The sequence below is a fragment of the Coregonus clupeaformis genome, chromosome 1 (genome assembly GCF_020615455.1).
Source record: "Coregonus clupeaformis isolate EN_2021a chromosome 1, ASM2061545v1, whole genome shotgun sequence".
NCBI classification, from domain to species: Eukaryota; Metazoa; Chordata; class Actinopteri; order Salmoniformes; family Salmonidae; genus Coregonus; species Coregonus clupeaformis.
The window spans coordinates 61,713,412-61,739,419 of NC_059192.1; the positions used below are offsets into that span (position 1 = coordinate 61,713,412).

The window sequence follows — 26,008 nt, forward strand, 5'->3', positions numbered from 1 at the left end:
GGTAACACAATCTTTTTCCATTGCACATAATTTAAATACACTATTGAGGAATTATCAGACTGATGCACAGTGTTAATCCCATAGTTATATTTGTCGAATTCAATTCAATGATAGTAATAGGCATATGTGGTTTTCCTGATTGAATAAGGACGATTGTATTAGTACAAGATTATCTACTGTGGATTTGTATTAATTTAACTGATGCACAGTAACAAAATACATGCATTTATGGTAATTCTGGAGGAACTCAATATTTTGTAAGTGTTCTATAATGACAACAAACTGATTTTTTAAACAACATAAAAACATAGGGTCCTTGCAGGACCTTCGGTAATCCGTTCAATCCAACAAGTTTGGAGAGCGTGTTGAGTTTAATCAATTCAGAACGTCGAGATGGAGCCCAACTCAGTGAAGGTAACATACAAACATAATCATCCACCAACATATTCTACTTTCGCATGATATTAACAATTTGGAGACAGCTCATTTACAATACTTGTATGTTTTTTTGTTTACACATTATTCAATATATAGTTACATGGTTCTAAATCAGTCAGGTGTTATTTAGTGCGTAATTTAAGAATCTCTCAAGCCATAACGTTAGTAATTGCGCATGTCGTGCCATTTAATGGGTTTCCTCATTTATTGAATATGAATAACTCATTAATTAAGTTGTTTATTGCTATTTTCTCCACAGTGGGTAGGCTCTTCTTGCGGTTTACACGGACCATATATATTCTACAAAGCGTTTAAATTTCACCGGGACGGTAAACCAAGAATTCTGTCCCTCGGAGACTTTTTCTTCGTGAGATGTAACGTTAAGCCTGGGGATCCGATTTGCATAGCGGAGCTACAGCTGTTGTGGGAGGAAAGGACTACTAAACAACTTTTATCAAGCTCAAAACTTTATTTCTTACCCGAAGATACTCCCTTGGGAAGGACAGTTTGCCATGGAGAGGTAATAACCTTATTTTGCTCTCACAACTTGCCTTATGCACCCAAATGAATAACATAGCCTATAGACTAACAAACATTCTTTGTTGATAAATCAATGTGACATTTTCTGCATTCGTTGGTCATTAATTGTATAATATGAGCATGCATGATGTGATACCCACATTGATCCATCACAAACGGCATAATGTGTCTATTACTGTGTTATTGTCTACTTAGCCTATTTGTTCATTGTGTCGACTGCTGAATGTGCAGTTCAATCTTATCCAGCTATGCGTAGTAACGCTCGTGCAGGGATAATTGTATTAGGGGCAGAAAAATCCCTATAGCCTACGAATCCAGCGTTTGTAATTTGATTTCTTCATGATGGGTGTCAAATGGTGACATATAGGCAGAAAGCATGAGATCAAAACTCCTGGATTCAATAACATCGAGTATTTCATCATAGCATATGAATGGTTGCTGAATAAGCGCACACAACCTATTGAAAACGAGTGCTAACATGTCTAACAGGTTAATCATTTTCAAAATGGCTATGAAATCATTCGCATTCCTAACGATATGATATTGTTGTCAGATCAAATTTACAGCCCTCTTACCCGAGGATCAGTACAGGTCGAAATGCCAAAGCATTACAAAAGGACACTTACTGAAGTCCGATATGTTGGCATTAGCAATATGATTAACTGAGGCATTTTGTTAAGTGGTCAAATATGACGCCTGTATCACATTTCATAAGCGCGTGGCAGAGAGCGAAAACGCTTGGGTTAGTTTTGTATATGCTTTTCTTGTGGGGTATATAAAACAATCAAATATGTTCTATATGCCACTGTAGCGTACCCAAATAGGCTATTCGACCGAAAAATATTTCAATTTGATGTTGTATCACTTGATTTTAAGGTCACATGAAATATGCCTGCAGTTACAGTTGCCATTAGGGAGGACAAAGCCTGGTTTGTATTTGATTAGCAATGCAAACATAACCGGATTTTCCTTTGCTGATGGTTAGCATTCTTTCCTCTTGAGTAATACAGTAGCTATCACATTTCCTTTTCATGAGAAAGGTATTTATAGTGGATGCTGCTATGAATAAATGTAACTTAATCCTTTTTTCTTTACTCAACCAGGATCATCCAAATCCTTCCTTTGCATTAGCCTTTATTTAACACAATGTAATGACTTTGTAATTACATTGAGTGCATGCACAGTCCATCATTTAGAAACACACTTGTGCAATAAGGACAAGTCAGCCCCACCCCTTGAGAAGCCCGATTTGCATTGTAAAGTGGTAATATCCACATGATTGGATATCTGGACAATATTATTTGACTCCTTCCAGGATCAAAGGACAGAGTGACTCCAGAGTGTTGGTAGTGGTAAATTGATAGTTATAGCAATAGCCTAGAGCACAGCTGAAGTAGAGTATGACATAACATATGATGATATCTAAAACTGTGATCTTGATGCCAAAATCAAGACCCCGTTAAATGTGATTTCAAACTTGACCCTCAAAGCAAATTGCTCTACTTAGATTACATTGGACATGTACTCAAACAGGTAGACTGGCTGCAGTTATTACCAGTCAGTTAATTATATTTATGCAAATCTGCATAGCCCGAGACAGCTTTCAATTTATAAGATTTACTTCGTAGTTATAGCCTCTGACTAAGGGGTATGTCTAACACTACTTATTTACAGCACAAATGTGCAAATGTCATGAGTACAATAAGTATTTTCCTCAGTGTGATAAAAGGAGGTTATAAATCTCTCTGGATATCCCTTCTTGAGTTCAATACTCAACGTATTATGTCATTTCCCCTCTGGCTCGGGTATTTGTATGCTCTTCGCCCCTCCCAGTGTAGGCAGGGACAAGAGAAACCCATGTCCTACTGTGCTCATTTTGCTTTCGCTGACCACCCCTCTACTCCACCAGCTAAAAAAAGCCTGCATGCTAATGTGAAAAGGCATTGTGTTGTGTGGCACACCCATTATGAATATGATACAACCTCTATTTGTCTCTGCATTCTGTGGTCTGAGAACCGCCTCTTGCAAAACAGTCACATGCGTTAAACTAGTTATTGAGTGACACAGTATTAGGTCTTGTCCTCAAAGCCCCCCTCCGGTACATGTTGGCTCAATACACTGTCTTTTTTTGGCTCATGTTTCAAGAGAGCTGTTTTAGATAACACTTACAGCTACAACCTCTAAAGTGCTGCTACAGCTAATTGCTTATGTGTTATCTTTGCCGTACTCTAGGTACCCTTTGTGGAAATGGAAAATTAGTAGTGTGGTATTTTTGCATCATAAGCTAATAATTTGTTATTATCTCTGATGTCACTGCTTCTCCACTCTTACTATAAATGACAAAGCAGTGAGGAAGGAGAGCAGTGACTGCAGCAGTTGTATTGATTGCAGTATAAATAAATGGTGGAATCTGTCCAGAATCAGCTTTGGTTCATGGCAACAATCCATACTGGTTATGTTTGAGTGCTTGGGACCTGTTTGTAGGGAAATCAGATGATATATTGTTTTATTTGCTTTTTCTCCGATTTTCCTGGAGGGAATATGTTTGCAAAAGTAATTTTCCATTTATGTTATCCGGGGGTCCAGATATTCAAACAATAACTTAATAGAAGATGTTATAACGACTTACACTACATGACCAAAAGTATGTGAACACCTGCTCGTCAAACATCTCATTCCAAAATCATGGGCATTAATATGGAGTTAGTCCCCCCTTGCTGCTATAACAGCCTCTACTCTTCTGGGAAGGCTTTCCACTAGACGTTGGAACATTGCTGCGGGAACTTGCTTCCATTCAGCCACGAGCATTAGTGAGGTCGGGCACTGATGTTGGTCGATTAGGCCACTCCAGAGAACGTGTTTCCACTGCTACAGAGTTCAATGGTGGCGAGCTTTACACCACTCCAGCCGACGCTTGGCATCGCGCATGGTGATTTTAGGCTTGTGTGCGGCTGCTCGGCCATGGAAACCCATTTCATGAAGCTCCCGACGAACAGTTATTGTGCTGACGTTGCTTCCCCGAGGCAGTTTGGAACTCTGTAGTGAGTGTTACAACCGAGGACAGACGATTTTTACGCGCTACTCTTTTCAGCACTCGGCGGTCCCATTCTGCGAGCTTGTGTGGCCTACCACTTCGTGGCTGAGCCGTTGTTGCTCCTAGTCGTTTCCACCTCACAATAACAGCACTTACAGTTGACCGAGGCAGCTCTAGCAGAGCAGAAATTTGACAAATTGACTCGTTGGAAAGGTGGCATCCTATGACAGTGCTACGTTGAAGGTCACTGAGCTCTTCAGGAAGGCCATTCTACTGCCAATGTTTGACTATGGAGAATGCATGGCTGTGTGCTCGATTTTATACACCTGTCAGCAACGGGTGTGGCTGAAATAGCCTAATCCAGTAATTTGAAGGGGTTTCCACATACTTTTGTATATATAGTGTATGTGAGATTCATACTGTTTAGTGAGCAGGACACCAAATCTGTCACAGTTCCCTCAGCCAGAACCCAGAAGCAGACCAGGACAAGGAGAGTTGAACGAAGGTGAGGGTTTATTTAGATACAAAAAGGTGCAGAATAATCCAGGGACAGAGCGGGCGGCGTGGATGAGTTGTTGGGGGTGCAGTTCTAGGTCCAGTGATGGCTCGGCAGCCGCCGACCATCAGGCAGAGGTGGGGTGAAGGTTCCGGACGTGTGACTGCAGATGGGACAAAAACGGAGGTAAGGAAACAATAACCCAACAAAGTACAAAACAACAAAACTCACGTAAGATACTCTAAACTGATACTCAGAACACCTACTGTTCATGGCTAACGATCCGGCAGGAACTGGATGTTTGGCCAGAGCCTAAGAAGGGTGATGATGAGGACCAGGTGTGCAGATTGCTGATGGGATGCAGGTGCGGAAAACCAGAGAGCTCCCCGGAGCGTTCCCGAACCCTCGGGAAACTGGAGACTACGAACAAAAACACTAGTCACCAGACAGGACCCGACTCAGACTGCCGGGATCGTTACAGTACCCCCCTCCGACGAACGCCACCGGGCGGACTCCCGGAGCGCCAGGATGGAGACGGTAGAAGTCGCTGATGAGGTCAGCATCTAGGACCTGTCGCCGCGGAATCCAACTCCTCTCTTCAGGACCATACCCCTCCCAGTCCACGAGGTACTGGAAACCCCGGCCCCGCCGTCTGGAATCCATGATGCGACGCACCGTGTAGGCAGGACCACCTCCGATCATCCGAGGAGGAGGAGGAGGAGGCGGAGGAGGCAACAGAGGACTGAGGAAGACAGGCTTGAGGCAGGAGACATGAAAGGTGGGATGGACTCTGAGCGTCCTCGGTAGTTTGAGTCGAACTGCCACCGGATTGATCACCTTCTCCACCACAAACGGACCAATGAACTTCGGTAACAACTTCCTAGACTCAGTCCGTAACGGAAGATCCCGTGTGGCCAACCAAACCCTATCTCCGATGGTATAGGTGGGAGCGGGGATCCGGCGACGATTCGCCTGGAGCTGATACCGGTCCGAACCTCTAAGGAGTGCCTTTCTGGCCCGATGCCAGGTCCGGTGGCAACGACGAATATGGGCCTGAACAGAAGGCACTGAGAGCTCCTTCTCCTGAGAAGGGAACAGGGGAGGTTGGTAGCCATACAGGCACTGGAAGGGAGACATCCCAGTGGCAGATGTAGGGGAGAGTATTGTGGGCATACTCAACCCAAGGCAACTGAGAGGCCCAGGAGGTGGGGTTGGAAGAGACCAGACAGCGTAGCGTGGATTCCATCTTCTGGTTGGCTCTCTCCGCCTGACCATTGGATTGGGGGTGAAAACCAGATGTGAGACTGACTGTAGCTCCAATGGCCAAACAGAAGGACTTCCAGACAGCAGAGGTAAACTGAGGGCCACGGTCGGAAACGATATCACTGGGCAAACCGTGGACCCTGAAAACCTCCCTAACCAGGATCTCGGACGTCTCGAGGCAGAGGGAAGCTTGGCAATAGGCACAAAGTGGGCGAACTTGCTGAATCTGTCCACGATAGTCAGAACGACCGTGTTCCCCTCAGAAGCGGGCAACCCCGTGACGAAGTCCAGGGCCAGATGCGACCATGGACGCCGGGGAATAGGAAGGGGGTGAAGTAGTCCAGAGCTGGGCCGATTGGTACTCTTATTCTGCGCACACACTGGACAGGCAGCAACAAAACCCCGAGTATCCTCGGCCATGGCAGGCCACCAAAAACGTCTGCGAAGAAACGCCATTGTCCGAGCCACGCCAGGGTGACAAGCCATCTTGCTGGCGTGGGACCATTTGAGGACAGCAGGACGAACCGACTCAGGCACAAACAACCGACCGGGTGGACCGTTACCGGGACCGGGCTGAGTCCGAAGGGCCGCCAGCACCTCTTCCTCAATCTTCCACATGACTGCTCCCACGACGCAGTTCCGGGGGAGAATTGTCTCGGTCTTGGACCCACTCTCCTCCGTCTTGGAGAACATCCGGGACAAGGCGTCCGCCTTGCCGTTCTTAGATCCAGGTCGGAACGTCAGGGCAAACTTGAATCGTCCGAAAAACAACGCCCACCTGGCCTGCCGGGAGTTGAGACGTTTAGCCGATTGCACGTAAGCAAGATTCTTGTGGTCAGTCCAGACAATAAACGGTTGCTCCGCCCCCTCCAACCAGTGGCGCCACTCCTCCAAGGCAAGTTTCACCGCGAGAAGCTCCCGGTTACCCACATCGTAATTCCTCTCTGCAGGCGAAAGGCGACGAGAGTAGTAGGCGCAGGGATGGAGTTTACTGTCCGTGGAGCATCGCTGCGACAGGATGGCGCCAACTCCCACATCAGATGCGTCCACTTCAACGACGAACTGACGGGCCGTGTCCGGTTGAGAGAGAATCGGTGCGTTGGTGAATCGCCTCTTCAAATCCAGAAACGCTCGATCCGCCTCCGGATTCCACTTGAAGGTCCTGATACTGGAAGTCAAGGCAGTTAATGGAGCGGCCACACGGCTGTAATCCCGGATGAATCTGCGGTAGAAATTCGCAAACCCCAAAAAATCTCTGGAGCTGCAATCTCGTACCGGGCTGGGCCCATTCCAGAACCGCTCTAACCTTCTCCTGATCCATCCTAATCTCACCCCTGGAGATGATGTACCCGAGAAAGGATGTCGTGTGGGCGTGAAACTCGCACTTCTCGGCCTTCACGAACAGGCGATTCTCCAACAATCGCTGCAGAACCTGCCGGACATGCTGGACGTGGTCGGAAGGTTCCTTCGAGAAGATCAGAATGTCATCCAGGTAAACAAACACGAAGAGACCGATCATATCTCTCAGGACGTCGTTCACCATACTCTGGAATACCGCTGGAGCATTGGTCAGTCCAAACGGCATCACCTGATACTCGAAGTGACCCATCGGTGTATTGAAACCCGTCAACCACTCGTCCCCCTCTCTGATCCGGACCAGGTGATACGCATTGCGTAGGTCTAGCTTGGTGAACACCGTAGCACCCTGTAAGGAGTCGAAGGCAGAACTCATCAAGGGCAGGGGATACTTGTTCTTGACCGTGATGTCATTCAACCCCCGATAATCAATACACGGTCGAAGAGAGCCATCCTTCTTACCCACAAAGAAGAATCCTGCCCCCAGGGGTGATGACGAGGGACGAACGAGACCCGCAGCTAGGGACTCCTTGATGTAGGTCTCCAACGCCTCACGTTCAGGTCGGGAGATACTGTATAACCTTCCCTTGGGGTAGACAGCTCCAGGGACCAGGTTGATGGCACAATCATAAGGTCGGTGGGGAGGAAGTGACAGAGCCTTCTGCTTACTGAAAACTTCCCCAAATCGTGATATGTCTCGGGAACCAGGGACAAATCTGGGGGTTTAGCCTCAATCACCTGACTGGGAACCGAATGGGGGCAGGCAGTCTTGAGACAGTTAGCATGACAATCAAGGCTCCAACTCGTTACCTTGCCCGTCACCCAATCGAACGTGGGATTGTGTTCCTTCAGCCAGGGGTATCCAAGGACCAGAGGAACATGGGAAGACGGCAGAATGAAAAATGAAATCATCTCAGAATGATTCCCCGACAACCGCATCTTAACCGGCTCAGTCCTCATCGTGATACGTGCCAGACTACTGCCGTTCAGAGTGGTCGCTTCAATGGCTTCCGGCAATTGCTCCTTGGAAAGCCCCAGCTGTTCCACCAACTCGGCATCAAGAAAGCTTCCATCGGCACCTGAATCGATAAAAGCGTTAAGCGCTAAGCTCTGATTCCTGTTCACAAGGGTAGCCGGGAAGCGGGGTCTGACAGAGGTACTGAGAGGTTGAAACTGGCTCGCTAAAAGTCCTCCCAACTTTAGCGAGCCGGGCAGTTTGACGACCGCCGGGAACAAGTGGAGATGTAATGTCCCGAGCGACCACAGTAGAGGCAGCAGTTGGTCTTACGTCTATGTTGACGCTCCTCCTTGGTTAACCCGTGCCGCCCCACTTGCATGGGTTCAGAATCGGGAGAGAGGTCCTCTCCACTAATCCTTTGTGGTGGAGAATGATCGACGTGTTCTGGTCCACCACCCGACCCGACTGGGAACTGAGAAGCTGATCGATTGGACGGACCCCATTGCTTCTCCCTCCTTCGCTCTCGGACTCGATTATCCACCCGAATAGACAAGGCTACCAAGCTGTCCAGGTCACTAGGCTCCGGATAGGAGATCAACTCATCCTTGAGCTGCTCCGACAGACCCTGGTAAAAGGCCGCTTGCAAAGACTCCTCGTTCCACCCACTCTCCACAGCCAACGTCTTGAACTCGATCACGAAGTCGGCCACGCTGCGAGTTCCTTGGTGAAGAGAAAACAGGCGCCTAGCTGCGTCCCCTCCTCGGACGGAATGGTCGAAGAGCTTCCTCATCTCGGCCGTGAACCCCTGGTATGAAGCCATGCAGGGATCCTGTCGTTCCCAAACGGCTGAAGCCCACTCCAGCGCTCGACCACGCAGCAACTCAATCACAAAGGCTATCCTAGCCTTGTCTGTGGCATAAGAGTAGGGCTGTAGATCGAACACTAATCCACACTGCATAAGGAAGGAACGGCATCTTCCCAGCTCCCCCTCATATTTATCCGGCGTCGGAACCTTGGGCTCACGGAGGGACACAACTTCAGAAGCGGCAGGCGAGATGGGTGAAACCGGTAGTGGGTCCTCCACCGGACACTGGCGTTGGTTCTGGACCTCCGTCAGGCCGGTAGAAAGGTTCCGAACTGACAACGCGATCTCCTGTAGTACCATGCTATGATGGCCCAACATCTTCTCCTGCTGGGTAATGGCATGGCGAACAGAGTCCAGGTCCGCTGGGTTCATTATTGGCCGGATCGTTCTGTCACAGTTCCCTCAGCCAGAACCCAGAAGCAGACCAGGACAAGGAGAGTTGAACGAAGGTGAGGGTTTATTTAGATACAAAAAGGTGCAGAATAATCCAGGGACAGAGCGGGCGGCGTGGATGAGTTGTTGGGGGTGCAGTTCTAGGTCCAGTGATGGCTCGGCAGCCGCCGACCATCAGGCAGAGGTGGGGTGAAGGTTCCGGACGTGTGACTGCAGATGGGACAAAAACGGAGGTAAGGAAACAATAACCCAACAAAGTACAAAACAACAAAACTCACGTAAGATACTCTAAACTGATACTCAGAACACCTACTGTTCATGGCTAACGATCCGGCAGGAACTGGATGTTTGGCCAGAGCCTAAGAAGGGTGATGATGAGGACCAGGTGTGCAGATTGCTGATGGGATGCAGGTGCGGAAAACCAGAGAGCTCCCCGGAGCGTTCCCGAACCCTCGGGAAACTGGAGACTACGAACAAAAACACTAGTCACCAGACAGGACCCGACTCAGACTGCCGGGATCGTTACAAAATCACCCTTTTCTCTCAACAATAGCAGGAATTTGAGGCAGAAGGGGAGGGGGGAGCCATTAAGTCTGAACTGAAAGTGAATTCCTTTTGCATTTCTAAAATACATGTAAATTATTATCATGTTTTTAGGGCAGTACTGGCAGTAATTTAAAATGTAATTTAAACTGAATGTCATGCACTTCAAAGACAAAAACACATAATTTTGGTTTATGTTATTTCCATACACATAAATGTGTTTTTATATGCTGCTATTCTTTGATATACTGTATGTAATAATGTGTTATAACAGTGACTTTTCCCTCCACAGATGAGAAATTGGTGGTATTTGGATTGATTTACACCTTGTCATTGACAAACAACTAACATCAAACATTTCCCATAATGCATGACTCTAAGCCCCAAGCTATAGTGGATCATTATAACCTTAGAGGACTGAAACCACAGATGAGCTGTTTGAATGTGCTTAGCATATTTTCATTATTTAGTGAATGCTCATAGCACTGCTTCAGCCTGATATGATTTAGTCTTTGATTACACACCCCACAGTCAAACTAAATCAGATAGTATTCAGTACTGTGTGTTTTAAGTATTTTTGAAATTACACACTGTACATTTACATTTACATTTACGTCATTTAGCAGACGCTCTTATCCAGAGCGACTTACAAATAGGTGCATTCACCTTATAGCCAGTGGGATAACCACTTTACAATGTTTTTTTTTGTGTACAAAACAACATGGTAGCTGCTTAAGTTTATAGTAGATCTGATCGCCAATATCTTGCAGGCATATAGATTGCAGGCATAAAACAACTATTTAACCCAGTTCCATTTTGAAACAGTCTCAGTAGAATATATTAGCCCTCTAGCATCTCATGGCCTCTTTTTTTAGATAGTTGGGTTTGTTTTGAGACACTGTAGCCAAGGTCAGTGCTGAGGAGGAAAGATAATGAACTCATATTGCATTTCACTCCCTCAGCCGAGCGCACCAAGGAGCATTGTTCATGTCACCATGTCCATTACTCAATTACTAATCTCCTTTTGGCCCAAGGAATTCCTGGGTTGACCCCCTGAGCCACCAGACTGAAACCTTCTCAGCATGACAGGGGCTGTCTGTGGGACTCTGACTCTTAACTGAAAGGCCTGTCCAACCAATGTACCGCTTTGCCCTACAATGGTGACATTTAGGAATGTCCCTTACTGTTCAAATACTGTGTTGTTCTTTTTACGGTATGATATGGAATAATATGGATTTTATGGACCTTTAGAGATCATGCAATTATTGTGTAGTAGCATTAATTGTTGAATTTTAACAGTCATCAAAGCACACTGTTCTCTGTAGTCAATAGGGACTTCAGCTCTACTTTGCATTGCTTTGATGCTAAGATTGCTCTTTAGATCTAGTCTTCCTAACATTACATATAGCCTTCCCCTGTGACCTTTGCTTCATGTCAATGCACCTGGAGCTTCAAGCACATCTGAAACTGGCTAATGACTCGTTATCACGTAATTGATATACTGTATCATTTATTAGTAGTCCTGGGGACATTAATTGCTCTTACACAGTTGACATTCCTTACATGTTATGTCAGCGCTCATATATTATTTGTTTTAAAGTTGAAAAAAGGGGTCATATCCAGTTTGTCCTGCAGGGGTGAAAGTAGATTTAATTTCTTATGGTACGGAACACAAATAGCCTACTACAAAAATTACAGGGTAGCCTACTCTGCTGACGCTGACAAACAGATCAATAAAAACGATGTTGTCTGATCCATATAATCGGCCTACGAAAAGGGGAGACACAAATACAATATGAAGTCCATCTAACCTGGAGGATGAAATTATTGTCCAAAAACAAACAAAAGTGGCACTGACCCAATGATAAAGACAGTGAATATGCATACTCACCAGGGGATATGGCCGATGTTCTCCGCTGGTGCCAATAAGATAGGCTACTGTTCACTCAATTAAGTTAAGAATTTTGATAACTAAAAGACAGATTGGAGTTTTCCCGTGATTGTATTTTAAAATATTGTTATATGCCTGGCTGGGTCTCTCTGCTTTTCACTGACAGTCGCAACTCAACAATCATCTATTTAGTATTTGCAGCGCTCGCTGCCCAAATTGCGGGCCCTTCCGACTGTAGGCTATGCAATTTAAGAAGCTAATGATCCTCTGTGGCCAAATCATGCTTTCTGGTGTAGTAGCCTATTTTGAATGATTTTATTTATTTATGTATAGACAGGAGTAAGCTAATTAGGCTATAGAATTTTGGCTATTAAATTTACTTTAGAATTTACCCCTAGCCTTATGGACACACTGCCTATGCCTATTAATGAGGCATAAACACAACCAGTCATGATATTTTCAACTGATTATCAAACAATCACTTAAGAAAGGTGCTCTAGTAGGCTACTCGTGCACATTTGTTCACTCACAAAATAATTTCAGCATCCAAACCCCAACAGTGCACCCGCAATTTGATGAATGGAAAGAGACATCAGTTACAAAACACCACGTGTATTGTAATGCCATTCTGCGATTGTCATTAGGCCTACACTCGGTCTCGGCCACTCATCTCCGTCTTGTCCGGGAGTGTCTCGGCCACTCATCTCTGCCTTGACAAAATGTAAGTGTTCTTCTCAAACCACAACGCAATTAGGAGGATATACCACCCAGTTTCCAGTTAATTCGCACATTTTTCATGTGGCTGACATGCAGTAATGTTAAATTAAGATTTAATAGCCTATAGTTTTTTGGGCATGTTGTATTTATTGTGATAGGCTCACGTTTACCGGTACGGCGTACCCCCACTATTTATTTTGCCGGGATGCCGTACCGGACCGTATTGCCTTTCTTTCACTCTTGATGTCTTGTATTATTTATCATGAACCTTTGTAATAAATCACATTGTAATATTATTGCTCCATAAACAACTAATATAATATAATAATATGCCATTTAGCAGACGCTTTTATCCAAAGTGACTTACAGTCATGCGTGCATACATTTTTGTGTATGGGTGGTCCCGGGGATCGAACCCACTACCTTGGCGTTAAAAGCGCCGTGCTCTACCAGCTGAGCTACAGAGCAACTAAGGTTGTTGTAAGCCTAGTCACAATATCAACCTTTATTTGCAGTCTGTCTTTTATGTTATTGTATCCAGTGTTGCCAACAAATTTTCAGGGGAAGTTGCTAGAGGCAGGTCGATTTGTTGCTAAAAGTTGCTAAATGACATTGTGATGTCATTGCGTGATGACGTCATTACGTAATAACGTAAAACTGCGTCATTACATAGAATACACAATGTTACTCAAATTGACTGGCCATCTCGGCGACAAATATGATTTGACATTTGTTAATTTAGATTTGTTTGTTTATTATCACATATTTTTATTTGTAAAAGTAATATAAACACAACACATTTTATATGATCAGATAATTTTATTTTTTAAACACAACACATTGAATTATTGAACAATTACACATTATTGAACAATTACATTTTTTTTTATTTTCTTATTAACTAGTAAACCTACACATTCTGAACAATTATAGTTTTAAGCAGTGTATTGGTAGTTAACATGCTACCTAACTGATCAACATTTATAGGTACAAGCTAATAACAAGGTATATATGCTATCTAATTGAACAAGCAACTTAACTCAAATAATGATGTGTGCGCTAGGCATCTCTCTCCAGCTCTCTCCAGGTTGTTGTGCTGCTTGGCTGGCCTGCTGCTGCCTGTGCACGAGCTGAGCGCCTGCTGCTGACGTCACTCACAATGCACTTTTGCAGCCAGGCACGTGTGTTGTGACTGAGTGTGTGACAGAGAAAATCGTTTTTTTTGTGTAATTTAGATGGAAAATGCGTGCACTTTAGCATTTGAGTCACTTTTCAAAAGTTGCTAAAAGTTCCAAATAAATGTTTAAAAGTAGCTAAATCTGTTGCTAGGTGCTGTTTGTAAAAGAAAGTTGCCAGGGTAGTCTGAAAAGTTGCTAAATCTAGCAACAAAATTGCTAAGTTGGCATCACTGATTGTATCATATGATAAAGAGCATGAAATGATATAGCAGCAACCTCTTGTGAATTGTTTTATTTGAAGTGTCACTTCTTTCAATTGTTAGCCTCACGAGACCTCTGACCTATATATGCAGCTTGGTGGTTTTATCTTCCAGTTCCTTCCACAGTACCTTAACTCATATGTCACTCAAGTAAATCAAGTTACAAAACAGGATAGTTGGTTACATGCTGGCACCCACACCTGTCACATAAAATGTAATGATGTTAGGGAATACTTTCTGTGAAGAAAACTATACAGTATGTTATGAATACACTCACTTGAAATACCTAATCCATTGTGAAATCTTCTGAGTGACGTAGTATCAATTATAATATATCCCCTATGAGTTGCCAGTTTAGTATGTTTACGTAGGCAATTGCATCAAAGCACAGGAAGAATTCCAGAGGATGTTTATGGCTGAAGGCATTATTGCTTAAGAATTTCAGCTATCTGCTGTAGATTGTTACTAAAATGGAGGTCTATGTCATGGAAATGTGTACCAAAAAAAAAAAAGGTTTCCTTGCGTCATGCCAGCACGCAAACAGTTTCAACCACCAACCAACCACCACTTGACAGCTCAAGACAGCTCATTATAGGAGGGAAGAAACTCATGTCTTATGTTTCCGTTTACTGAGAAGACGCAGAAATAGGAAGCTAACCAATACAGGTTTTCTTATTTACAGATTTGTTTTTGGTTAATTTGTTTTGTTAGCAGTGTGGAACTGGGATTGTGCAAATTTACTCTGTATGAAGAGTAATAAAGGGACTGTACAGATGTAGGATCTTAATTTGACACCCTGTTGTTGCAGGAAATTTCCTGCACAGCAGGAAATGCAAACTTGTAGTGTGTTTGAGGTTTAAAACGGCTTCTTAAATTTGTAATTTTCGCTTAAAAATCTGCATAAATTAGAATCCACACAATAATTCACATTTCCAGTTGCTGCAGGATTATGTTCCTGCTGTGAGAAAGTGGTCAAATTAAAAGATCCTATATCTGTATGTACGTGTATGTGTGTGTGTGAATGCTTAAAGGTAGCTTCAGGGGAGAGGTGTACAGACAGATGCAAGGTAAGCGTTAAAAAGCGTGTTTCTCCAGATGGACACATCTGTCCTCCAGATTCCGCAGCTTAATAACAATCTCGTACCACTCCGGCCCGATAACAAGCACAACAGCGCCCATTACTCCTCAAAATGAAACCACGTTTCGACATTTCTATGTTAGGATTTTTCCATTGCAATTCCTCGAAAAGGGAAAGATTGAAAAAGTTATTTTAGTTTGCCTCAAAGGGTTGAAACAACCTGGAAAACAACTTGTTCAAGGGTGTTAGACTAGAGTATTACATTTGAACAAAAGGTTGCTTAGAAAAGTTCACCCTAGTTACCATTGCAAGGTATGACCCCATCTCTAATAGTAACTCTTATATTAGTCTTAAGGTGGTGTTAGGAGTTGACATATCCCTGGTAGTTATTTTCCTCCTGACCTCACACTCCCTGCCCTCGCACCTCTCTGATTCATAAGGGTTGGGTTAAATGCGGAAGACACATTTCGGTTGAATGCATTCAGTTGTGCAACTGACTAGGTATCCCCTTTCCCTTTCCTTCTCTTGTCTCTCTTATAGCACGAGGTCATTGCTGTGTCAGAGAAGGTGATTGTTCGGTTGGAGGACCTGGTGAAGTGGACAGTCCCAGAGTTTTCGGAATGGTCCCACGGGCTGCGGGCAGCGCCTCTGAAGCCCTCTGTCCTGAGGGAGCTGGGCACCAACGGGCACAGAGAGGCACTCCACAGATACAGGGAGAGCACCTTCACCAGCGGCCTCAACTTCAGAGATATCCAAAGGGAGAGGTCTCAACTGGGTGAGGACAACAGATTTCCTGTCTTTTAAGCTATTTTGTTTGGCTGTCGATCTGTAGTTTGAACAAGCACTAGAATTCTGAGTTAGGATTTACATAATCTATACATGGAATTATAACTGTGTTATTAATTATAAACCTCTTATAGATGGAGGCTTTGTATAAATAATTACCAGTTTGGATTAAACATCACTGTAAGAACCACAAATGCACTATAACACATTTATGACCAATTCAAAATGGTTTCATTATGCATTTATTTTTGCTCATGTTACATAATTGTACAGTTATAATTGCATTTACATTCCTGTATAATTGCCTCAGACCTCTGGCATCCTTCATTTGTATCACTGATGTGTCATTGAGGTATTTGATAGCTGCATTGTGGCAGTGGCGAACCGTGGCTATTGGACCTAGGTCTTTAGTGGGAGAAAAAAATCTTCCAACACGTTGTACCAAACTCAAAAATCAAGAAAAATAACAGAAACATAGCATCAATTAATGCGCCCAACTGAATCAAACAGGCCTAAGGCTGAGCCACGCTTTGGGCTGCCATGCACACAGAGGCAGCACCCGCATGGACAATGCTACCAGCAACAACAACCACACTGCTTACACAACCTATGGTAGCCTAATGCCATCACTGTCACATTACATCACGTGGTCCTCTGTAGCTCAGCTGGTAGAGCACGGCGCTTGTAACGCCAAGGTAGTGGGTTCGATCCCCGGGACCACCCATACACAAAAATGTATGTATGCATGACTGTAAGTCGCTTTGGATAAAAGCGTCTGCTAAATGGCATATTTATTTATTTTTTATTTATTATCACCAAAAGCGAAAACAGTGACACGTCAAAGGATGTGAGTTTGACAGGCTTGTGATGCTGAAGGACAGCGACTGTAATATGCAGCGTGCACCATGGAATGTTTCCCAATTGATATATACAACTATTACTTCCCATTGTAAACACCTTTTTTACGTTCAGCACACAAAATCTAAAGTTTAAATGCAACAATGTTTCACACACAAGTTGTTATCAAAGAGATATCTAACAACAGCAAGCGAGCAGCAAAAAAAACACAGTTCCACTCACCAGATGATGATCATTTGAAACTTAACTTCTTGTTGAAAGTTCATTTTGAAAAAGGCGAAGCTAACAAATTAGCAACAACATCCTCTTCGATAACACCTGCTGCAGACGCTGCACACTAGCCTACAACAAAAGCTAGCTAGTTAGACCCTGGTCAAACTACTGCTCGCTACTGGGCAATGACCTGTCGGCATTCGAGAAGGTGGAAGTTTCCATAAGTTTTAGCAGAAAACAGCCCCACCCATTACAAATCAAAATGTGATTGGTTGATTCCACTATCACTCCAATATTCTGCCCTAATATAGTTGAATGGCAGATGCCATCTATTTACACTCATAGATAAAAGGGTTCCAAAATGGTTCTTCGGTTGTCCCCATAAGATAACCCTTTTGGGTTCCATGTAGAACCCTCTGTGGAAATGGTGTTACATGGAACCCAAAAGGGTTCTAGCTGGAACCAAAAGGATTCTACCTAGAACCAAAAAGGGTTCTTCAAAGGTTTCTCCTGTGGGGACAGCCGAAGAAGCCTTTTAGGTTCTAGATAGAAGCTACACTCTTAGTAAAAAAGGTGCTGAGGGCCCAGCCAGTGGCTGACTTAGCTAGCTAGATTAATCTCCCCAGAGACCACCAAAGAAAAATCCTGATTGGATATTTTTTTCTCTTCAGTGTTAACCCTTTCCTTTCCAACACAAACTGAAGAGATTGAAGTGATTGTATAATTTCAGCCAGTAGTTTTGAAAGTCGTGCTCACGAGCCAAAACAGGTCCCCGTTTTTTGTGCACTACGTCATCCAATTGTGTACTATGTCATCCATTTCGTGTGATATATGTTACGTCCTGCAAAAAAAATGTTATATATGTTTTTGCAATTCATATGATATGTTACGAATCCAATTTGTACAATATGTTAGGGATTTGTTGTGCGTAGCCTTTTCCACTGACGGCCCCTGTCATCCAGTATTGATAAGCGCCTGAATTGGCACATATTGGCTGAAGAGTAACATGCTACACATGATGTCAGAGCTCAGGTTCGTTCTCCGTTTCACAGCGCTGTATTGGTTTTGACTGAAAGCTGTTATAAACTTGAGCAACGCGCGCGACTTCAATATGCCCCATCCCTCCCGCTAATTGGGCTACTTTTGCACATTTGTTGTTGTCTGAGTAATGGAAATGCTGTAAATCAAGAGTCGGTGTTCTGAAAGATGAAACGTTGACGATTATAATAAATACCGCTTTGATGTCATACAAGCAAGCCAAACACCTGTGAGTCCAAATGTGCACTTCACATTTCCATATTTGAAAACTCATGTCAGTTACAGTATCAACTTTTATGATCACTATGTTTGATCCACAGTTACAAGGATGACATGCGTTATACCCTGAGTTGTCCTGAACAGAATGAGCCTATGTTTGTCGTATTGTGAAGAAAATTTGCTACGGAACACGTACTTGAATGCACTCATGACTCCATTTTATGCGCACCAAAATTACAATCTGTTTGTCTGAAGTACCTTGTGAATGTCTCCCACTGTAAGATCATATTTTATAACTTAGCTAGCCATGTTGGCAATAGAATAAGCTTTCAAATGATGACAACCTTACCCAGATTGTGATTTATAATGTTTTTGGATTGTGTAAACAACAACAGTAATTGTACGATGGTGGGGGCTGTGTTCCAAACAAAAAACTACAAGTGTGCTTGCCTCAGTTCCTCAACGAAAAAGTACCTTATAGTTGAAGGCTCTTTCCTTGAGTCATAAAAGTGCATTGAAATTACTTAGGAACTGTGCACAGTTTGGAGAGGTGTGTGGCCACTTGGAGACACCAGTTAGACCTTTCACTCAAACCCTTGTAATTGTTTTTTCTTATCTTGCACCTACTCCAAAATGTAAATTCATGTTCTTATTATGTTACTGAATGTACCCAGAGTATTCTCGGATTTGATTGTTGACAAATGCTGTGAAAGGTAGAGTAAATGTCAAATGCACATAAAAGCAACAGTGTAATGTTTGGATTCAGTCTTGTGTCAGGTGAACTGTTGTGTCCTCACCTTTCAATTGCTACCATGGTCATGCATATGCTTTTTATAGTTATTTTATTAGAAACATTTCAAACTATCCATATAGGCCAAATTCCATGAGTGTAAGGGGTTTTAATTAAGATCCCGGACTGCATCTTTAAATCAGAATATCATTAAAATATTATTGAAAAGATTAAATAGAAATGAAAAGGACAATTATTTCATAAATCCTTAGGCCTTCTCTTAAGGCATAGAAGGCCCTCACGGCTCCCCACTGCTCATTGTGGTATTTTACTGCTGCATTGAACAGAACATGAATCACAAGATATAAAGGGGGCTGATGAGTCATGCTAATCGTTGCAGATATAAAACATTTGTTTGGTTTATTTAGAAGAGGGACCTAACATTCCCTTTGAATAATTTTTTGTTTTTACCGCTTCAGACGATAGTGAAGCAGCAGAATTGTCATATAATGTTAATGATACATTCAGCATTCTCTAACTCCAATTTCATATTTTTCTATTTTGGTTTTTCTTTTTATTCGTAGTTAACAGAATCCTTCCTGTCTTCATTTAGAAATCTCCCATTGAATTCAATACAAGTAGAAGGTCTAGTCACACATAGTTGTATCAATTTGGGATTGGGCCCAACATAATCACCATATTCCTGTCTCTTTCTAGAGATACTGCTGTAATGTTTTTCAATAAATAAATTTTCCAGTACCAAAAAACATTCGACTAGAGAATGACTGAAAGAAGAAACAACATAGACAAAGAAAATGGAGAAAAGGCACTTCAGAATGAGCTATTGATGGTTGTTATTGTTTTGGGTGTTGTGTATGATGCACATATCCTCCAGTAGCTGAAGAGCTTGCTTGTTTTTGCCTTTGAGTGTTGCATTGCCCTTGAATACACTCTATATCATTACATTCTCATACAGAAAGTGGATTGGAGAATCAATAATGGCCGCTTTGTCGTTCTACTACATGAGGAATCAATAGTGTGTGCCTGTGTGTGTGTGTGTGTGTGTGTGTGTGTGTGTGTGTGTGTGTGTGTGTGTGCCAGTGCTTCTCTATATGTGTGTTTTGGTGATTGTGTAATAGGAATAGCAGAAAATATCGGAGGGACAAAAAAAGCTGTATTGATTTATTTTTATTTTATGTCAGTCTCGTCACCTTCTAATATTGTCTGTGTCTGTGTGATGCTAATGAGCGATGTAGCCATTAATGACTCCATCAGGCTGTGTAAATGCACTTGTCCCTCCAGTGGAGTCTCTCCCTGGCTGCCTGCTGAATGTACCGGGTCAGCAGAACTCCCCTGGCAGGGCACCAGCAGCCCTAGCCCTGTGGCATGTGTTCCTTCGCTTGCCTGCCATTGTCTCTCTAATGATAAGAGAGGAATCATTCAACAAGGGCATGCTATTCCAGTGAGCTGCAGTTTGGATAGCAACATGGCTGTGATGAGTTGATGATTTGAAATGAAATATGACTCAAAAAGAGATATTGCAAGCATTCCTCAAGTGTCCTGCTGCTGTCTTTGTAGGTTTTGTTAAAGCTTCTGAATCATTATTTGATATTTTTTTGAAATTATTATTTGTAACTCAATGAGTTTCTTATTGTTGGATAGAGCTTTTCTGCTTTCTCAGTTATATTCAAAACATGAATGATCTACAGTATATATCAGAGCCATTTATTCATTAAAATAACAGGATACGGCCCGAGATTGCATAGAAATCAATTTTGCGCTAAATAGTAATACACTGTTCTATTGTTAGAGGGAAACATTTTTTATGCGAGTGCATCCTAATATTTCCTGGCAGACAGCCAATGAGAAGTACAGCCCATGGAAAGCTTAAATAATGCTCTCTACAATTGTGTCATGAATAGCAGAATCACAGTGCTATTGCTCTTTATGTGAATTATATGATGTGATATTATAGCAACTAAGCTACATGCTCTGTTCACAAAGGATATGAAAACAGAGGTCTCCACTGTAATTAATTTGAACAACAGTGCCCTTGCCTTGCCTGCTAGCTAGAGCGCCGCATCGACCACAGTGATTTTTAACAGTGTGAAGCGAGAGTGGAGATTGCTGTCATAATTCAAGTGCCAACTTGAGGAAGAATTAACTGTTTTCAAGGCTCTCCACATACTAAATGGTCAGGATTAAGAGCAAAATTACACTTATCTGGACCTGCAGCTGTAAAGAGACCAATTCCACCATGCAGCCTTTGCAGGGAAAGTTTACATTCATGTCCATCCATCCCCAAGAGAACTGTCCCAATTTTGGGCCTGTCAAAATTGGTTTCTTCTTGTTCTATTCCAGTGGACTGGACAGGAGACTGATAGATGTTGTGTAATACAGTGAGGAATAAAGAGATTGTACAAATGTAATCTGGTGTTAAACGGAGCACCTGTGTTCTATGTGACAAAGATGTAATTTCTGGGGAAGATATAGGAGCAACCTCAATGTGTTGTTACAAGAATAATATGATATGAGATCTCTACCATACAGCACATCTGGCTAAATACATATGGCTTAAGATGTTTGTTTTTATATATGTTTTTACATTAGAGCTTTTTACATGTAGTATATTACTGTGACATCAATATCTGCATCTAGCCATCTACTGTATGTTCCCACAATTAAGAAACGCCCCGATGTTGAGGAAGGAAATTAGGGTTGAGAGAGAGAGACAGAGAAGAGAGAGTGAGAAGAAAGAGAGAACATGTGTGGATCATTTGGGTCATGATTAATCCTTCACAACTGCAGCTCCTTCACCCAGCAAGACTTGTGCTGTGACATGATGACAGGGATTGTGCTAGGTCACATTTTTGACTCTCTCTCTACCCCCCCTCTCTTACTTCTCACCTCGCTGGAGGTCTATGATGAAATTATTTACAGGAAGAACATTCAACCATGCTGCTTTCTAGTTAACAACATGTACATTCCTACTAGAATAAAAATTTTATTTTTCACAGGTGCTCCATATAAATATAATTAATCCAGTGCATGAAGCATTATACATTATTTATGTCTATCCAGATTCTGCCACTGGCAATCTTCAGAAAATGTTTCAGTTTGAATATATTGAATTGATACAGTCTATAGATTATAACCTTCGCATTATCGTTCAGAGTTCAGCAGAATGATAAGAGAATAGAAACCAGATTTCTTTCTCTAGGTTGAATTATCCCAGTAATAAACATATGATTGTAGTTTATGTAGCTTTTCTATTATACTGTGGGAGGAAACAGACCATGACAAATATATTGTGATCCTATAGACAAAGGCATGGATTTGAAATCAAAGGATGTCTTGTTGTAAAGCATATTCTTCATTCAACTGTGTATTAATCAGATAGCTGCCATACGCTCCCTTTGTCATCTTCTCTCCCCTATGCAATTTCCTCAAACGAATTCTTGAACTATCCAAAGCTTTTGAAGTAATTCAATGGAGTGTTCTATTGATTGTGCGACTCTGATAGCAGTGGGTTTTGGTTTATGGGCATGTCCTTTTCATTATATTCAGACCTGTTGGAGAGAGAATCACAAGCTGTTTTTCCCTCACTGATCTGCTCATATCATTAATTCCCTTATGACTGAAGTTTGGCCGGAAGCCAAATAATTCTAAATCTGTAAGCAGTAAATTGTGTGGTGGGGTGGAAAAATCTATTAGATGTGGGGAGTGTTTGAGCATGCCTCGAATTTGAATGGCCAGAAAAACACATCCTAGCAGGCATGTGCTTTGTAATCAAATTTGGATTCCGATGGCAAAACCGGTTTATTAATTTCATTTTCTTTCAAAATGTCAGATAATGTTTGTGTAATTTCAAGCTGTTTTTCACCTGTGTGCTCCAGGGGGTGAGATGCTTTGCTGGTGGACTGTTAAACAATGGGAACCCAGTGGTGATCTCACAGAGGAAATGAAGGGTTTTGTCTGTCCATTAACCAGCTCTGAAACAACAGACCTGTTATTGATGTGACCTCTCCTATAACATGAAAGGCATCCCAAACAGCTAGATACATAGGGGGAGCATTACTCCACTCAAAGGTTCCCTAATCAAGTTATCTTTATTGGATTCGTTTCATTAAAGTTGAGCAGAAAAAGACAGTAAAAATAGACATCATCATGCTTACATGCATGCATAGACACACGCATACACAGAACCAAACACACACGCACACACCACATCTCTTAAAGCCATCATAGTGACATTATTAATTTCAACCTGAAGGCATTCACTTTGTTTGCGAATATACAATGTGGCTTTTATTATATAGTTTGCCAAGGCTCGTAGAGTCAGTATGCCTTACCCTTTAGTATTATTGCCAGCCCATCATCCCACCATAATATCCTTGAATATTTCATAAGAACATATATTAGTCCATCTGTGTTATGAATGCATTTCAAGCTGCTCCAGTTGCAGTCTTTTTGTGCACATTACAGTTAAACGCTGGAATTCAATCAGATCTGCACTGCGGGAAACCCACACTGCAAAAACAGCTTTGCCATTCATATTCACTGCACAGGAACAAAGCAATTTTTGTCAGTGGGGGGTTGTTAGTGCTGTCAAACTCAGGGTCAATGATTGCCTTCCCACTGACATTGTTTAAGAAAAGTTGCAGTATTCGTAAATCATATTGAATAATGTGCATATTTAAAGGTAGACTCAGCAAAATGACGTTGCCACGAGCAATACCGCAGATATTGCGATGAGCGAGATGCAATACTTCGCTCTCACACAGTCACACACAGTATCTGTGCGTGCACACGTTCGCTTCACGTTGTTAGAGCGTGGTAGGTACAGGACCAAAACCGCGAAGAAGTTTAGCCTTGTGCTTCAACGTTCTTAGTTGTTGCGGAAATTGACCCAGTATTCTGTTTACTTTGTGCACCTGAGTCTACCTTTAAAATGTTATGGTTAGTTTACCCATACAAAGTGTTACATTTGGGAAGTACCTTTGGACAGTTTGAGCAATGTTTTGTTGTTTCTTAAAAAGTGTGATACTTTTCACAGGTAGAACAAAGAAAGACATAGGCCTAGTTCATAGACTTAGTAATTCATAGACTCTTTTCCATGCTGTTGTCCTGGCAGTTATTTCATTTCCGTCTTTTGTTCATTAGCCCTGTTACTCTCCACCATTTACCCCAATTATTGTTGTGAAAACTAATTAAAAAGGAGAGTGAACAGTTTATTTTAGGCATACATCATGGATTTTTGGAGGCAGTTTATGGCAATCTTATTTTTACACAACAATATGAATATTTGTATATCTAACTGTTCAAGGTTTTACATTTTGAGGACAAAAAAACAACATTATTTCATCAATATGGCACTAATGTCATTATTCCGTTATTAGAAATATATGTTTCAGTAGTTGTTCTTACATTAATCCATGTAAATTGTTAATTGTACTGGATGTAATTATTTAATTAGTTCCAGTTGGCTTAGCCTATCTACTGTTTATTTTAAGCTTCCCTGTACAGATCTGCTAATATGAGAGGTTCTTACATAATGACAGGAATTCACAATGGGCTCTGTTGAGTGACTGCCCCCTCTTCTCTCATTAAAGTCCTTAGAATGGGAAACATGCATGTCCTCAATAGTCTGTAGTTCACTCCCCTTTCCTTTCTGTCTTTAACTGAAACATTAAATCATGTTCCTTTTTATACTCTGTATGCCCTCAGTGATCTGCCATGATTTACAATGGGGGGCTTTGAGGAAATATACACAGCAAGTTTCATCAGGAATGACATGTAATTCCCTCTGACCCAATTCCCAATCTTGGCTCAAATGGGAACTCTGTGTCCCATTAAGGGTATATTTAAAGGAAAACTCACATCAATTATATTCTAGAATACACAGAAAATGTACAGGCCAGGAACTCAGTCACGATCGTTATGATCCAAGATAACAGCTGCTCAGTTGAGTTTGTGTCGAACAACGCCACGTGACAAATGGAAAGGCCGGCCCATCAGAAGAGATAGTATATCATCACCTGGGAGAAAAAGCCTTTAGACTTAGAAATAGTGGAATTAAATGCCTCAGATTTTCCCTGACCTTCTTTTCATCCTCAGAACCAGTCATTTACACTGATAATCTCTTTTGGGCAAGGTTTTCTATGTAACAGCCTGGCCAGTGTTAATAATTTGTAACTGAGGAGTAGTGCTACACTGCAGTATCTGGATTGGGAAAGGCAAACAGAGCCATTAATCTCACTGGATGAATAAAACAAAGACTAAGGTACGCTGTTGGGGCCTGTTTACCACGGACAAAAGATATTGACTGTCAGTTCGGTCAAATCTCTGTTTCTGCTTGTCTAAGTCGACTTTCTTGATCCTACCAATTGTACCTTTCTGGTATAGGCAATTACCGGTCTTATGTTTGGAGTATGGTTGTGGTGATGCAGGGTTGAAGCTATAATTTGGTTCAGGCATAAAATACCTCTGGAACATTGGGATGCTGCCTTGTTTGTAACAGCCATAGTCTTTGATAGTCAAAGGAACCAATTTGGCGCAAGGAGCTCTGAATAATTTCATCATGTATTACAGAGCCTATTAAATGCAAACTTTTCAATCTAGCAATCAATAACGCAGACAGCTTACACTGGCCCCATGCCAACGACATTAGAGCTGCTAGCGCTTGTTGCTAGGGAGCAGAGCCCGCTTAGGGGAAGGAATGTTTAATGTAATAGAATCACATAAATCAACTCAGGGAAAGTGCTGCGTTCTTTTTCTAAACCATTTGAAATAGGAGTATGTTTTTAAAAATGTCGTTTAAGAACAGTGTGTAGAGTAATTGTGCTGTTTTTTTATTCTTCTGTATGCATAAAGCTGGCCTAAATTCTTGCGCAGCACACTTGAATAAATGGAGGTGAACATTTATTTTTGTCTCAGGAGGACACCCTCCCCCTCTCCACTCCTTAAAAAAATCTAGAACAGAAAGAGGCACTTTAGTGCTGTTAGATAATTAAGAACAGGAACCAACTTGCAGAGAGAGCAGCCCTCTGCTGCCCTTCATACCATTTCAATAGAACATTTCCTCTGGGTGTTTGTGGCCTTTTGTGAGAATACCATTCACTTTGAAGGCTTTATGGACATGCCTTGTGAATATA

The 26,008-nt window shown here is 42.4% G+C and overlaps 1 protein-coding gene across 2 annotated transcripts in view; it reads left to right on the forward strand.

Moving 5' to 3' along the window:
• The first annotated feature begins 337 nt into the window (after nt 1–337).
• The window catches only part of LOC121571544 (AT-rich interactive domain-containing protein 5B-like), an 89,304-nt gene continuing 63,633 nt past the window's right edge, over nt 338–26,008 (forward strand). For both annotated transcript variants that reach the window (XM_041883075.2, XM_045222122.1), the window contains exons 1-3: nt 338–414; nt 698–958; nt 15,551–15,785. In XM_041883075.2, the coding sequence (XP_041739009.1) occupies nt 394–414; nt 698–958; nt 15,551–15,785 (517 nt within the window). In that variant the 5' untranslated portion in view covers nt 338–393. The remainder of the gene's footprint in view (nt 415–697; nt 959–15,550; nt 15,786–26,008) is intronic.